Source organism: Lissotriton helveticus, chromosome 11 (assembly GCF_964261635.1).
Source record: "Lissotriton helveticus chromosome 11, aLisHel1.1, whole genome shotgun sequence".
NCBI classification, from domain to species: Eukaryota; Metazoa; Chordata; class Amphibia; order Caudata; family Salamandridae; genus Lissotriton; species Lissotriton helveticus.
This window is the reverse complement of record NC_136072.1, coordinates 55857713-55874418: the sequence shown is the minus strand read 5'-3', so window position 1 is coordinate 55874418 and position 16706 is coordinate 55857713. Positions and strand designations below refer to the sequence as shown.

The following is a 16706-nucleotide window of genomic DNA, read 5'->3' as shown; positions in this document are numbered from 1 at the left end:
AGTCCCTCCTTAATACCGCCTTGTCGTCATTTGTAACCTCCCATGAGGACCGGCCCTTTTACTTCGATTGTCACACGGTGCATCTTCTTTTGTCTGTACGCATGATTTTCTTTAATGAGTTTCTCTTACTGCAGGAGCGTCTCTCGTGCACAGTTGTGGCCACCGGCTTGTTTATTTAACTCGTAGCAAACTCGTAGCTCTTCAGGGGCCATGGGAGACAGAAGGAGGCAACTCAGAGATCCCTTCAAGCATTTGGAATGCAATAGGTCTCTCATTTGCGAGAGTTTAAGCTTTTGGCATTGCAAATGACAATGCCTTTTATTTATGTTTTAAAAACCAAAACATAAATAAAAAAGGCATTGTCATTTACAATGCCAATAGCTCAAACTCACGTAAATGCGAGACCTACTGCATTGCAGTTGCTTGTTTCCCTTTTATCACAGAAATAAGGAAATTTTGACATTCATGTGAAAGTTAAGAAAGTAAAGACAAAACACACTGAAATAGAGACCCAATAATTTAATGGCAAGGCTGAAACAAGAGTGCTGTGACTCTCAGACAACAGAACGCAATTATGTACAAAGATCCTTTTCGTTTTGATGTGCCACAGTAAAGGGTCTTGAATTTACATTCATTCACAATATATTCTCTGTGCAACAAATGGACAGAAGTAACAAAGTGCTGGAGACAAACAAAAAGGCAGCTTCTTTTGAAGGGTCGCTAGGCTGACTTAAATAAAAAAAAGAACTAACCTCCCCCCATTAAAAAAATAAAAACCAAAATGGCTATGTTTAGCTGTAGCGTCGTCCGGTTTTGTCAGTGCTGGAGAATAGCGGAAGCAGTAAAGAAAATCCGGGTCATGGTTTAGTGCAAGAGGATGGGCAGAAAGAGGGAAGGAAACAAAGCGAAGACTGAGACGGGAAACGACAGCTGGAAAGATCATGGAGAGAGAAGACGTGGAGTCCATGCTGTTTGTTTTCACAACGCCAGTTTTGTATTTCGAAAACTTGAATTATCCCTGGAATAGAAGGGAGAAAAACATAAGTCAACTTGTACATACAGAACATATAAAGCACACACCCATGCACCAGAGGTAATACCGGAAATTCTCTGCTACTATATTCAACGCCCCCACAAACAATGGGGCACATCCTCTTTTTCATGTAGCATATTATCAATTTAGCCTCAACAAACGCATGAAACACTTAGTTTCTCAAGTTGTCCTGGCACATAAGGTTTCCCTGTTGTGCATTCAGCTGCATAGGCGTCAGCACACTTGCAACCTGCAGCCTCCTCAGATGCTTATGTGGGAGTGTGTATGCATTTATTTATTAATTCATACTAGGGCTGGGCAGTGAACTCTGCTCGGGGAGTTCCGAAGGAAGGGAGTTATTTTCTCGCTCGCCACCGTTACGTTGCCAATCGCGAGCGAGGAATATCCAACGCTAGACCACCTCCCAGCGAGACTTCTCAATGCGGGCGGTCGCGGATGGTCACTACGGCTCTCATTGAGAAACCTTTTGTTCGCATTGAGGAAGCTGCCGCTCGAGTATAACATCTACTCGAGGAACAGAGGGTGACCAAACGCACTCAGCCACTTGCAGAACTATGCGTAGCGCAGCAGAGTTTTTTGCTCAACTCCGCAAAGGCCTAATTTATACAATATATAAAAGGTACAGTGCAGTGGCGGCTGCTGGCCTCTGAAACTTTCAATGAGTTCACCTCATCTTTTTCAAAATTTGCCTTGAGTACCCGCTACTTGTTAAGAATTATCTGCAGTGTGCCAGTATCACAATTTGTTCACTGATCCCGCCCATATGTCAAAATCTACTTTCAGTATGTCAGATACAGGATTTTCTCGTGGTTTGCTTTCCCCAACCAGACTCCCATACCCGATATGTCATGGGTGCCAAGTATTACCTCTGGTATGCCAGAACACACATTTTGCCTTAGGTGTCCCCAAGTATGCCAAGAATTGTTTTTGCATTGTTACTGTATTTTTGTTGTTTATGTCCGACAGCTCGTATCAATTGATTTTATAAAGAATTTTATGTGATAGATATAAAAAAAAACAAATAAATTCATATATATTTTTGGTAAACTTTTGTAGATGAGCTATATCTAATTTTGTTCATCATGATGAATGTATACATTTGATGTGTATTGTGCTTTTAAAGGAATATCTAGGTTCTAAAAAGTATATTTCAGCGCTTACCCAACTGAACCAGTTGTAGCTTTATATATCTATACCCAGGTTCCGAGGGAAACACGGTGAACTCATTGTTCTTAATGGCAGGTAGGCTGTAAGGCCACCTTTTAAACAGTTGCACTAGAGGTAGTGAGCCACTGCGCTTGTGACCCCCCCCCCCACTGGTGGATGTCAACCCGTTGCTGTGACCTTTGACTTTGGTGGCCTGCCAAATGCAATTCACTGGTGACCCGGAAGAGGGTTCTTCGCTCGCCTAAACCGTCACGTGCAGATGAGAACGTCAGAAGCTTGCACCTCACAGGACAGTGTACCAAGCCACCCACTGGCACATATCGCTCAGAAGTAGGAGTGAAGACAGCTTTCTGTTGCCGAACTTGAACTATAATGCCTGACCAGTGCGATCATGTAAATCCAAGATTTACCAGACACAGACTGAGAATGTACACAGACTGAGAATCAGGGCAATCTGCAACAAAAGCCTTCAAACTTGACACATTTAACCACAGTGTGGGGGGAGCTTACTTTGTTCCAACTAAGTAAGGAAACACACAATAAGGCACAAAGTGGAGCAGACTATGAGGCACAGTAGACTTAATCCCTTCTCTCCCCTTAAGACCAGGACACTATGTGAAAAGGGATCAACAACTCATAAGGACATGGTAACTTTACTTGGAGGTTGTTTAACAGTACTATGGACCTATTTCTTTGTACAACATGACAGCTCTCACTTTTAAATCGCCAATCCGAGTTGAATTTGTTTTATCGTGTGAATGAACAAATTTGAGTTCCTTTCAAAGACATTTTTCTGGTGTGATTGCGGAGAAACATTGATGAGTCCTTTGATCCTTCAGAAGCCTTGGTTTACTTTTACTGTACACTGAACATCTGCAAAAAAAATGGGAACTGACTACCGCATTAAAGGACAAGCTTCCAAAGTGGTTGTCACATGCTCAAGAGGTTTCCAGAGATTTGCAGCAGAAATATCTAATATCGACTGACGAGGTCAGTAGATGCCTACAACTGGTTGCTGGTTCTCAGCATGTTGAATTCTATTGTCAATATCAAATGTATTAATGTCGGCGTGAGAAGTTAATATGGCACTAGTCAATGGATGCTTCAAGGGAAATTAGATAGGTAGGGTTGCCTGGAATAAAGGAGGCCGGTCTTCCTTAATTGACTATATATTGGTCTTCTATTCCCGTTCTACTTATATCGCCTCATTGAAACAAAAGACAATAAAATGTAGTGATCATTCACAATTAATGTTATACTTGACAAAACAAAAAACACTCTTCCTCGCTGTCCTTTTGACCCTTCTAGCCCTTTAGCGAACTATAGTTGTTGTACCAACTGTTTACATACCTAGTATAGGACAGATGTCATCATTTTATGGATTGGCTGTCTATGTCTATTACTGACTTGGTTACCTCTGAGATAATGTAACTTTTTCAGTTTTTATGGTATCAGTTGTTATTGTTTCCCATTGTAATGTGTTTTAAACATCCACTGCCAAAAGAGAATCTTAGACATAAAAGACCTAAAAGTGATGTAACAAGGAAGACCAAAAATAAATAGGAGAATATAATTAGTAATTAGTGGAATTCATTTCAAACCTATTTATTTATGTGACTTTTGGCCTATTGTAGCTAGAGTTGTGAGTATAGAGGTCCCTAAAAAGGTTCATATAGCTGTTACTGGAGTACCCAATTTCACAAACCTTTATCCAGAGTAAAGAGCTTCTACACCTTCTTTTAATTAAAATAGCTATGTAATGTCTCCTGTTGCTCTTGATCAAATACAAACAGAAATATCAATGGTATTACCAAGTCCCAGGCCTGACGCCACGTTGGGAGTTCCAATTCTAGTTCATTAATCTGCTCCTTTAATTTGGGCCAACCTGTATCAACTTCTCTTTAATCATCACATGATTCATGTAAAGGCAGCCATATTATTCCGATATTCGAAAATGGATAAAGGACTTATACCCTTAAATTAATTACACATTGCCCTTTTGGACGTGATAGGTAAAGTATTTGCCTGGGTCATCTTAAATCATTTAGAGTCTGGAGTATATCAAAACCATGTGTTGCCTATAGCTTTTATGCCTCCTATTCTACAATTGATAATATCGAGTGTTTACATCTCTTGCACAAATGTATGTGAGCAATTGGCATATGAAAAGGTATCTTGTATATGTCGATTTTATTTGTGCATTCCAAAACACGGACCACTAAACATTAAGGCAAAAAATAAAAGATGTGTACATTCCTGACAATATATTACATTCCATTGTTAATCTGCATTCAGAAAAAATGATTATAGGTTATGATTGGAACTAGCTTTGAACTAACTGCTAAAATCCCTAGACCATGGCTTAACCGCATGCGTGCGGGCGGAATTCCGCTCGTACGCGGACTTTTGCGAAACCGCATGTTACGTGACGAGCTGGGCTCGTCATCAGCGTAGCAGGAGGCTACCTCATGACGAGCCCAGCACGTCATCAGCGTTGCAAGGGGTTAAAATAGGGCTGTGTTCTTGCCCCATTATTATTTTCACTTTATGTAGCTGTCTTTCTTACATTTGCAAAAACCTTTACCTGTTGGGGTTCAATCAATCAGTAGATTTGTAAAGCACAGCTTATCACATGTGAGGGTATCCAAGCACTGGCATGGTACAGGTGATCGGTTGAATAGCCAGGTCTTCAGGGACTCTGGAAGAGATGGGAAGTTCTGGAGATTAAAGGGTAGTTTGTTTCATGTCTCCGCTGCTATGTAGGAGAAGAAGTGTCCTCAGCTTCTGCAACGTCTGATGGGTTGACGGTTAGGGAAAGGGATACGGAGCGAAGGTGTCTGGTGGACTGATGGAAGTTCAGGCGGCAAATCGAGTAGGTGGTCCACAGGGTAAACAACCGTTACAACGCAACTTTTACAACGGACTACTTTTACAACGCAACTTTTACAACGCAGGATCCATTACAACGAAGTACCATTACAACGCATTTTTTTTACATCGCAGATACCTTTACAACGCATGCCATTACAACGTAAGTATTGGTAAGTATATAATTATAGTAAAAATGTAATAGGTTTGGGAGTTTGAGTATAGGGGTATTTTTAGGGTTCAGGGCTACGTTTGGGTTTTTGGGTAAAGGGGTATTTTTAGGGTTCAGGGCTAAGTTTGGGTTTTTGGGTAAAGGGGTATTTTTAGGGTTCAGGGCTAGGTTTGGGTTTTTGGGTAAAGGGGTATTTTTAGGGTTCAGGGCTAGGTTTGGGTTTTTGGGTAAAGGGGTATTTTTAGGGTTCAGGGCTAGGTTTGGGTTTTTGGGTAAAAGGGTATTTTTAGGGTTCAGGGCTAGGTTTGGGTTTTTGGGTAAAAGGGTTTGTTTAGGGTTCAGGGCTAGGTTTGGGTTTTTGGGTAAAGGGGTATTTTTAGGGTTCAGGGCTAGGTTTGGGTTTTTGGGTAAAAGGGTATTTTTAGGGTTCAGGGCTAGGTTTGGGTTTTGGGGTAAAGGGGTATTTTTAGGGTTCAGGGCTAGGTTTGGGTTTTTGGGTAAAAGGGTATTTTTAGGGTTCAGGGCTAGGTTTGGGTTTTTGGGTAAAGGGGTATTTTTAGGGTTCAGGGCTAGGTTTGGGTTTTTGGGTAAAGGGGTATTTTTAGGGTTCAGGGCTAGGTTTGGGTTTTTGGGTAAAGGGGTATTTTTAGGGTTCAGTGGTAGGTTTGGGTTTTAAATAAAATGTAATTAAAATTAAATTAAATTATATTAAATTTAATAATTTACATTTTTTAAATTATTATATACTTATCCATACTTGCGTTGTAATGGTATGCGTTGTAAAGGTATTTGCGTTGTAAAAAAATGCGTTGTAATGGTAGTTCGTTGTAATGGATTCTGCGTTGTAAAAATTGCGTTGTAAAGGTATGCGTGCTAAAAGTATGCGTGGTAACGTCATACATCCGGTCCACAGTGGTGTAATTTCTTGTATGCGTGGGTCAAAAACTTGAACTGGCATCTTTTCTGTATAGGGACCCAGAGGAGTTCCCAGAGGTAAGGGGCGATATGGGTTAGTCTAGGGAGGTCCAAGAAAAGTCTGTCTGTATGGTCTGTAGATGTTGTAGGAGGTGGACTGCGATCCCTGTGTAGAGAGTTACCGGAGGCCATTCGGCTGGAGATGAGGGTCTGGGTGATGATGCGTCTTGAGCTTTGGGGTGGCCATTTGAATATCTTACGAAGCATGTTGAGGATGAAAAAGCAGAAGGAGGAGACAGAGTTGATCTGGTTCATCATAGTTAGCTTGAGCTTTAAAGTTGTCTATATTCTAGTGTACGTTATTCATACTAATGTAGTGGTCGATCATTAGCCGTCGCCTGGAAATCGATAAGCATTATTCCTACTTGAGAATAACAGTTTCTAATAATTAATCATGTTCAACCCATATAAAAACACAGCCCACTAAATCTAGCTCTGTTGGATGAGCATTATTAAAAAAAAAATTAACTCTATGGAAGGCAGATGTTTTTATATTAAAAGTTTATATTTCTAAAATCCAGCCCATGCTCTATATGCCACTGGGGCTCAGCCAGTAACTTCCATAACTAAAATGGACAAGGTCGTATCTCGACACTGGAGGGCCCGTTGAAGAATAAGACTGCCACCCCGGTGAAGTGCAGAATGGAACTTCGCGGAATCTAAATGAACACTAAAGTGTATAATCAGGTAGTCTGTTGTCTTCTTCACTTGTTTTAAGCTCGGACCACGTTTATATCATTGGGCATGAATTTGTAAGTGATGCGGATTTGAAATATTTTATTTCTAAATTATTCTATAGATCTATGGAGGAATTAGGACTAACCATCAAAGAGATTTTTAGCCAGCCCTGTCAAGCCAACAAAAACCTCTGGTTTAAAACATCTAGGAGCACAAGCCTTGGTAAAGACCTTGGTCATTGCCGGAATATTAATCCATTGCACTTTAATTGCTCTTTTGTAAAATTGGGTGAACAGTAATTTTAGTAAGAGGGGATCTAGATCCTGAAAGAAGAAGTCTATTTGTTAACTTTGAGCAAGGGAACATACCAATGGGCGATAATATGTGGCACTCTAGCACCAATGGCTTGAGGTTTCCAGGATGTTGTTAACTGGATGACAAAACTCGAGCCCTAAATCAAGTAGTTTTCTTGTGTTCTGATTTATTGGTTATTGTTTTTTTTTAAATTTAAAACCAATTTGCACGAATCATAATGTCTGCATATGCTTTGAAATACTGCACCTATCCCATCAGTGTAAGACTGTTAACATCTGTTACTGATGGTGCAAATGTTTAAAAAATCTTTTCTTGAATTGTAATGATATGTAATTGCCTTTTTTTTTTTATTCGGTTTTGTGCCTGAAACATTTTAGTGGAAATATTTCTTTTAATACTAAATTAATACATTGAAAGCTTAGAATAACAGACTTCCCCACAATCACTTTATTATGCCTCGAGTTTGCTTATTTATTAATTCCACAGATATATTGATCTTTTAGGAGTATATAACTAAATATGCTATTTATAGCTTAAAACTGTACATTTCTATTTCACCAGTAAAAAAGATAATATGAATGGGCACAGAAGGTGGACGGTTTCTGATCCCTGGTAAATGAGGTGTTAAGAGTATAGAGTAAAGAGGCTTATACAGAAGAGAGGCAAAACCAAGATATCCGTGTATACAGGTGTGTTTATGTAGGTGTGTGAGTGTGTGGTATTTGTATAGCCAGAGCCCAGCCAAAATGCAGCAGAGCACTGTACATGACCAAAGAAAGTCACAGAGTGGTTGAAGGGGTTCTACAGGGGTAGACTTTTCTTTGGGCTGATGTTATGTTCCTTAAACAGGTGTTTCTTCAGCCCTTTTATTTTGGAGCAGGTTAGGGCAGCCTTGATAGCAACTTGAAAGTTCTTCCATCTCAGTAGAGCATAAATGAAGAAAGCCTGTGTCTTTCTTTTGCCCTTCGCATCCAGTCTGATGGTGTCATAGCTGTGTGTTGAGCACTGGAGGGTGGTAAAGTGGTCAGCCAGCTAGAATGTGGTGGATGTTACAGACCCTTTGTAGATGATGCAGCTGCTTTTGAAGATGATGTGTGCCAGGACGAGATAGTGCATTTCTCTCAGGGTGGGGTAGGTTAGTCATATTTCTTTAGGCCTATGATCAGGTGTGAAGCAGTGTGTAGGCTGCCCTTAAGAGAAGCTAGAGTGGAGAATGGAAGGACATGGAGCAAGCTGTTTCCACCATCAAGATGCAATAGTATATGGGCTTAAATAGCAGTTCTGATGTCATTTTCTGGGCAGAACAGTTTAAATGTGTTTAGTAGAAATACCAGGTTTTTCTTGATATTCTTGGTGATGCCATTCTTGCGCGGACAGTCATTTCAACATGAATCTGAGTGACTACGCATATGGGGAAAGTTTGGGTTAAATTCTGTCTAGGTATGTCGAGGCAGGCTTGTAGATAGCACACTGTGCCATGCACTCCTCCAAAGCACCCTTGGCAGAAAGGCAAAAACCAGAATGTTCATATAAAGCCAAAATGGTGCAAGGGCTAGGAGTAGAAGTAGACTACTGTAGCACCACCCAGGACTCTACAAGAAGAGCAATTCCTGCATTTAAACAATTATTCTCCAGTCCTACAGCTTAAGGCCAAATCTAAAAATGTTAAATAAACTTTAACTCCCATCTGCAAAATTAGGCCAGTGTGTGTTATAGTCGGTCAAAGCAGGAGAAAAGAATTAGCATAGTAACCCATCAATCACAGTGATCTTTTCGCATCTCAGAATTGAGAAATAGAAACTTAGATCAACTCTTCTGGAAGTTGCCAGAAGTGAGTGCAGTAGAGATGCATTTTCTATGATGAGTTGGTGTACTGGTTGACCACATTGCAATCTCTGCACCACAGTCTGTGAAAAAGTGGTTACTCAGATGGGTATTCTTTCAATTAAACTTTGTGAATGAGGAGAATTTGTATAGCTTGCTTTTAGCAATATTTATTCTGATGGATTTCTGTACTGGATATGAAAAGCCAGAATCTAGCGGACAAGCCTTCTACTTCACACCTAAAGTATGGAAAGGCCTGTTGCTACATCTATCCCTTCTTGAATTCTGCAAGAAATGAAAGGCCTGGGGGTAGATGTATCTAGATACCCTTTTGCGATTCACAAATACCGATTTTTAAGGAATCGCTATTTGAGAATTGCAAAATGGTATGTATGTAGAAATTCGCTATTTTTTTAGCGATTTCTTAAAATTCCTTAATTGCGATTAGCAAATTGCTAATCACAATTAAGGAATAATTTCCCATTCGTTTCTATGGGCCAGGAGGCCCATAGGTATGAATGTGAAATTATTCTCAATTTGCGATTCACAATTTGCTAATCGCAAATTGAGAATAATTTCAAGGGTGCAGGGGTGTCTCAAGGACACCCTGCTGCACCCCCTGAAATTGACATGTGTGCGCATATGGCGCACATATATGCCCTAAGGGCATGTATGAGCGTCACATGGCACCTTTACAAATTGCAAAAAGTGCATTTGTAAAAGAATTCGCAAATTACCACCAACTACAAGTTGGTGGTAAATTGCGATTTCTTAGCCTAAATTCACCAAACTGAAATGCTCAATACATAGCATTTAAGAAATCGCAATTTGCGATTTCTTAAATGCTTACGCAATATTAAGGAATCGCAAAATTTGCGATTCCTTAATATTACGAGGCTCTTTGCATGATACATGCCAATTCCCGTTTTGCATGAGTGTGGCAGGGCTCTCTCTGCGAATTCTTATCCCTGAACTCAATTTCATGCATTTCTTTGTTTGCACCATGTAGTCCTTAGTATGAGTTGGGCTGCCTGCAGAAGAAAGCTTATGTAAAGGCATGTCCACTCGACCTCCAAGACACAAACCACAATAATATCTATATTTTCTAGCTGCTCTTTCACACACTGGGGCATGAGGCCTCTAGGTATCAATGGTCTGGTAGAAAAATACAGGACAGAAAAAGTGGCTCACTGAGAATCAAACTCTTATTTAATTAACAAAAAAGACAAGGCCCTACCGCTAGGCGTGACACAGGGGAACAAATCCCTCAGCGACCGCAGTTGTTCACCAGGCCGGGAAAGTCTTCCCATGCCCTGGGCAAACCACAGACAGACAGAAAACACAAAAAAATGGGGTGGGAAAAAGAATAGCACTTAGGATCCTCATGGCAATGGAACCCTGTGGTTTACAAGGAGCAGTAACATACAGTTCGAATTCATGATAGTAATACTCATCCCTAGGGAAAAAGAAGTAAAAGTTACTTACTTCTAATCGTAGTTCTCCTTCATAAGAGTTTTCGTTTAAGTCATAAACTATGAGGGTATCGCAGCTTACCGGAGAAGTCCTTTCGTTGTATCTGTTTCACTGACTCAGTGATTAAAGTGGTTTTGGGCAGTTTTGATTAGGTTTTTCTTTCAGTGTCTAGAAAAATCAAAGTACTCCTAAGAGAAATTCTGGCAAAATGGTGCCAGGAACCAGATTTGTTTGAGCATAAGAGAAGATTAGTAATGAGTATCGTCCTGTCCTTCATATCCAAGGTGATCCTGGATACCAATAGTAATCAATTTATATACTTGCTGACTTTCAATATTCCTATTTGTGCAGGGGAGAGATTTCTATATATTTGGAGTAGGGATGGACGAAAGAGATTGCTGGACTGCGAAACATGTGAAATCCACCCTTTATTTAAATTTGCTTGTGGAGTGAAACTGGTGGGCAATAAAAAAAAAAACACCCAAATCCGCTTAGCAGTCAGTCTTGAGAAATGGGGTCGCTTGGGCATTTCATGCAGCATTTACCTCCCTAGCAAAGTGCGGTCCAGAGAGAACCGGGAAAAATGTACCGGAACCAGTTTGTCCTGGGATTTCGGACTTGCATCTTGTGACTTTAGACCGTGGCTGGAGACAGCAGATCAGTCAAATTTTTTAAGAGTTGCACTGCTATCCACTTACTATGAAATGAAAAGAAAAGAAAATACTTTGCTCTAATTAGGAGATTCTTACATTGCTGCCTAGTTAGGACCAAGGGCTTAGACAGACCAGTTTGTTGGTTTAAACACACCTAAACAATCCAATTGTAGATATTGGCTTGGTTGATCCAATGCTAAGATACCCTTTCCTAGTAAACCCAAACCACATTTTGTGAAGAAAAAGCTGCAGTTATAGCCTAAGAAATATCCTGATCTGAGGTGTTTGCAAGGCAGCAACCTCGCAATCAATCTATAAATTTACAGAGACGATGCTATCAATGGTGCAGCAGACTAAGTGGCACCAAAATTCATCAGTCTGAGGGCCCCGGTGAAACTGGACTATTGCTGTACTGAACCCCTGACCAGCAGTCAGGGAGTCCTTTTTCCAAGCTTGCACCAGGGCCCGTGGCATCCATGCAACGTGGCTGTATATTCACTGGACATTACTTTCTTGATTTAGACTCAAGCGAGACACCCAAGAGGGTGTGGGGGCAGTCCTTTTTACAGAACGTGCTCAATTGATTTGTCACCCCTTTGTCATTATTTTCATTCTGAGGTTTCTTAAATGACTCTCTGAGTGATTGGCTGGTACCATGACGCAGAAGGAAAGGTCACTGTTGTACCACTGTGTATCTCAAAGGAATTGTTTGTTTAAAGACCACAAATGAATGCAAATGGAACTCCCCGTCAGACGTCTCACATGTTCCGCAATCATAAGTACAATGAAATGCATCGACATAATGGTTTATATCCTCCAAGATTCTGACCCCTCGTCACAATCCAGAGTACTGTCCCCACACAACTGTTAATAGAGACTCCGACATAGCCCTCTCGCACCTGCACAATGCGGCGGTGGGTATCCTCAGAACCAACCCCCTATAACACATCATCCTCCAAGCTCTTCCTCGAGCCCAATATTTTGCAACCCCTTGCTTTATATATCTGTTCTTCTGTCTGCATACACAGGCCATATGGACTTCCCAGATTTCCACAGTTGAAGCACTTTCTCCCCTCCCTTAACTGTATAGTATCACATCTAGACACCATTGGTGCCCCATTACAAAAGAGGAGTGAATATCTGTCCAGAGTTCGTTCTCACCGAATTACTAACGTAACCATCCGCGGGGTAAGCTCCAGCAGCCCTTCAAGGGTCTGAGACTTTCTGCTTTGCATTCCTGTCCAGAACCTACAAACCTTAGGACACTCCCATACTGTGTGCAGGCACGTGGCCCTCTAATTACTGCATCTCAGGGATTTATCAATGGTTCTACCCATTGCGTATCTTCTAGTCCTGGTATAATCAGCTCTGTGCAAGTTTCAGTCTTACCAACCAGAATCCATCATAGACAGCCACCTCCCTTGGGTACCTGCATGCCGCTTCCCAGTGATCATCTTCCAGTCTACCAAGGTCCACCTTCCATTTCTCCCTCAGTGCCATCAGTGGTGGCAGACTCTAAGCAAGGAGTGTAGTATACATCACGGATATTGCATGGCAGTGTAGCGGGGCTTCTAGGACTCTGTATCTCACCGGGTTTCATCCAGTATATCACGGGTTGAGCCAACACAGCCCCTTAGGATGTGCCCGATTTGTAGGTACCACAGGCAATGACTCCTGTCAGCTCGTATTGTGCCTGTAGGTCCGCACAGGCCATTACCCCGCTGTCACATCAAATATTCCCCGGCTTGGAGATGCCCAACATGTCCTATTTTCTCTTTCCCTCACCCCTGCTGCAACAGTGTCAGTTTGCCCGGCCAGCACAGCTTCTTCACCGCCCTTCTCAAAGCATTGACTACAATCGCTGTTGCGGTTGGAAGCTTGGTCAATTTCACCCTACCGTATGTGTGCCTAATATAGTCCGTGAGTCCATAGTCCTCTTATCTGCCATTAACAAAGGCTCCCTCTGTTCTGCGAATGACCAATCGTTGCCCACTATCAATTGGGTTACCCAATAGTATATGCGTAAGTCCAGGAGAGCACTGCCCCCATAAAAGGACTGCCTAGTTAATGTGGACAGCATTTTCCGTGGCACCCCGCCATCCCATAGTAACAGCCGCGTTTCGGCTACAACATTCCAGAAAAGAGTTCCCGGCCTCAAAAGGGGAATTTTGCAGGGTGTAGAGGAACTTGGGCAAATAAAACAATTTGTAAAGTGTCAATGTGCCCAAAAATTAGAGTGGCCGCCGGCGCTAATGACCCACATCTCATCTCTATTAAGGCATCCGAAAAGCTTCCTAAGATTATGGCTGTTGACTGATCTATAGGGCACAGAGCCCTAAAAAGTCTAGCAATGTTTGCCACTGTGTCTCCTCCCTGGGACTACTTCCTGTCCTGAACACCCTATCTATATCTTCATGCAGGGTCAGATTGAGATCCCCTCCTACTATCAGGAGGGGCTCCTATGCTTTCAAAATCCAGTCTCCCATTAACACCAGCCCAGCAACTTGCAGCCCTGGGATGAGGTACCAGGAGGACACCATCAAGAATTCCCCTACCATGTGCTTCCCATCACGCCCAGCAACCCTGGGGTTTGACCTCGCCTTGGATACCTAGAATAGCATGGGTTTACGAGTTAGTATACTTGTCCCTCGAGAGCCCGCTGAAAAGACAGCATGCACAATCGTTTTGTATTTGCCCCTACCCAGGAAACCACAGTTATCACCAATCAAGTGGGTTTTTTGCAGTAGGTTCAGATCAGGCGAGTGTGGGCCAGGTATTAGCACACCTCTCTATAGTTTATTGCCCAATCCATTCACATTCCAGGATAACTTGTGAGTGATATGTTTCCCCCCTTTTAAAAGATGTGACCCCTCCATCATGTGTGTACAAAACTATAAATGTGGTCATTGACCCATTCCAGCCATTTCCTTGATTGCCTACATGGAATGCCATCTTAAGAACCCCCATCCTCCACCAACCCCCTCTGGCAATCCCTCCTTATCAGTTTGCAACTACACGCTCATCCAAGGCTTGAGATGCCTGTCGCCCACCCACACACTGTCTCATCATGACCAAACTGTAATAAAAGGTACAATGATGAACTGGCAGGGCCATGCCCCGCAGGCAGGATCCCATGGAGAAATAGTACACCCCTCACTGGCCCCTCAATCCATCGTGTCGCTAAATCTCTAGTAGCCAAGTCAATACCCTCAGGCTATGTCATTCGCTGTTATTCGGGTGACAACTGGCCTTTCGATGTCCTTGCAAGAGGCCGGACTCCAAGTCGCCTGCCAGGGTTGCCCATCTATTTCCTGGAACTCTTCAATCTGCCTTGGTGGCGCACACTGCCCAGGAAGCCTAGGTTGTGTTGGACAAGTGGTGATATAGGCTCCGACATGGATTGTCTTCGGGAGTGAGATTGAGAGGCATTTGGGTTGCCCTTGCACCTTCTCAGGAGTATTCGAGTCTCGCTTGGACTTTTGAGGATTTCTTCTACTTACTCATGGAGCATGATGACAGCAGACCTCAGGAGCGACTCCTGTGACTTCTAGACTGGGACCTTTCCTTCGAGTAGGATCAGTCTTGTTGTAGTCTTCAAGGACTTGGAAAAATAGAGCCTCGCCTCGCGGTCTAGTATGGCCTTCAGGTTCATCGGTGTGCAGTAACTGCAGGCCGTAGAGTTGTGGCTTGAAACCTGGCATCACCGGCAAACATGATGAGGATCTTTCACAGGCATTTGTTTGCGACAGTCCTACAGGGTATAAAACATGATTTTAAGAGAGGACATTTCGCTACCACGCTGGAACGACTTCCTTTATCACTGATGGGATGAATCTCAATTATGAAAATGGTGGTACTGCGCAGGCCACTATTTTGGTTTACAAACATTCCGATATTCCTACCGCGCTCCTTCTCCACAGACTCCGGCAGTCCATGATAAAGCTGGCTTGGGCAGGCAGGCAGGCGAGGGTACAGTGGAATATCCTGACATTAGCATATCAAATGAGGGGACTTGGGGCGCCAGACTTCGAATTCTATTATAGGGTAGCGCAGGGAGCTCAGCTTCATGCTTGGATACATGGCCAGGTGAATATTCAGTTTCTACCGATGGAGAGATGTTCAGGGAGCCAATCCCACTACCAGCCACGATATTGGAGCCTGCAGATCACAGAACTGGCATCCTGGACTCCATAAACTCCACCCGGCATGCCTGGCACAGTCTATTGCAGCAGCAGGCTGGAGCATTATTATATTCCCTTGCCATGCCGATGGAGTGGATGCGATGTCTGGGGCCATGTAGAGAAAAGGGTGTGTTGCAGGCATTGCCCAAACTGACAGTGGAGGGGGCAGAGGACCTCTTTTTAGACGGAGTGGTGAAGACCTGGGAGCAGGTTGAGGGGGATGGGAGCGAAAGCACACGGTTGAGTAGATTCCAGTTTCACAGGGTGCAGGGGGCCTTGCGTGACATGCTAGGAGATGGCATGGAAGAACCCCCAGAAGTGCAGGAGCGGACTCATGTGATTAAATCACAGCTATATACAAACTAGCCATTGCGCATTGGGAAAACAGATACACAAAGGCCAGGCTAGCGTGGCAACAGAACCTGCAGATACAGTTAGATGACTCGATGTGGGCCTACTGTTGTACGAACACTAGAAAAATCTCGCTCCATGGCAGGCATAGGCTTGTACACTTCAAATTCATTAATAGGACCTATTACACCCCAGAGAGACTCTGCAGGTACGGCCTACGGGTAGAGGCGAATTGCGAGAGATGTACAGAGCCGACTGCCCACGGCGATATGCAGGATGGTGGATATGGGGCTACTGATGGCCAAGCGACTGGTCGCGATGTGTTGGATGAGGGGTCCAGTTCCAACACTACGACAATGGTCACGGCATATGATGTACTGCTGCACACAGTCAGAAAATTAGCTCCCGCCTAGGAGCCGGCCGAAGAATTTTTGGGGTCTATATACTGCTTATAGGCTTAACAATACAGTGGAGACAGAGAGGGAGGCAGAGAAAGTAGACAGGGAGGTGGGGACAGACCCTATTGAGACTCCTGTCGGAGTATAGGGTGTTTGCCAGACGGAGGCTCTATGCGTACCATATGCTCTCAATCTGCAGAACGCATGGTCATATATTTGTTTGTAGCCACCAGGGACACCACGCTGAGCGAATTGTAGTATAAACACATGATCCTAATGGTTATCGCTGCCTGCCGACCCAGGTTGTTGGCATTACGGCTGTGTAACACACTCAAGAGAGTGCAATCTGTACGCCGGAAGGCAATTGAAGTGTGAGAATGTACCAAAGTCAGGATTACTTATTGATGTAATAAAACCTTATAAAAAAATTTTTTTTTAAAAAGGGGTTTCTGAGAGACAAGAGGTAGCTCTGGATCCTCACATGGTGGTGCAGAAAGAAGTAAACTGACGTCAGCCTGCAGGAGTGGTGCCTACCTAGGCCCCGCACGTCATTTCTGGAGCTCACCGCAATCAGCGCAGAGAAGCACAGTGTCACCT

General features: G+C 43.1%; 1 protein-coding gene across 2 annotated transcripts in view; it reads right to left on the bottom strand.

The window, feature by feature from the left end:
* Positions 1 to 504: 504 nt before the first annotated feature.
* Positions 505 to 16706, bottom strand: part of EIF4E2 (eukaryotic translation initiation factor 4E family member 2) — an 80239-nt gene continuing 64037 nt past the window's right edge. For both annotated transcript variants that reach the window (XM_078665839.1, XM_078665838.1), the window contains one exon: positions 505 to 1018. In XM_078665839.1, the coding sequence (XP_078521965.1) occupies positions 979 to 1018 (40 nt within the window). In that variant the 3' untranslated portion in view covers positions 505 to 978. The remainder of the gene's footprint in view (positions 1019 to 16706) is intronic.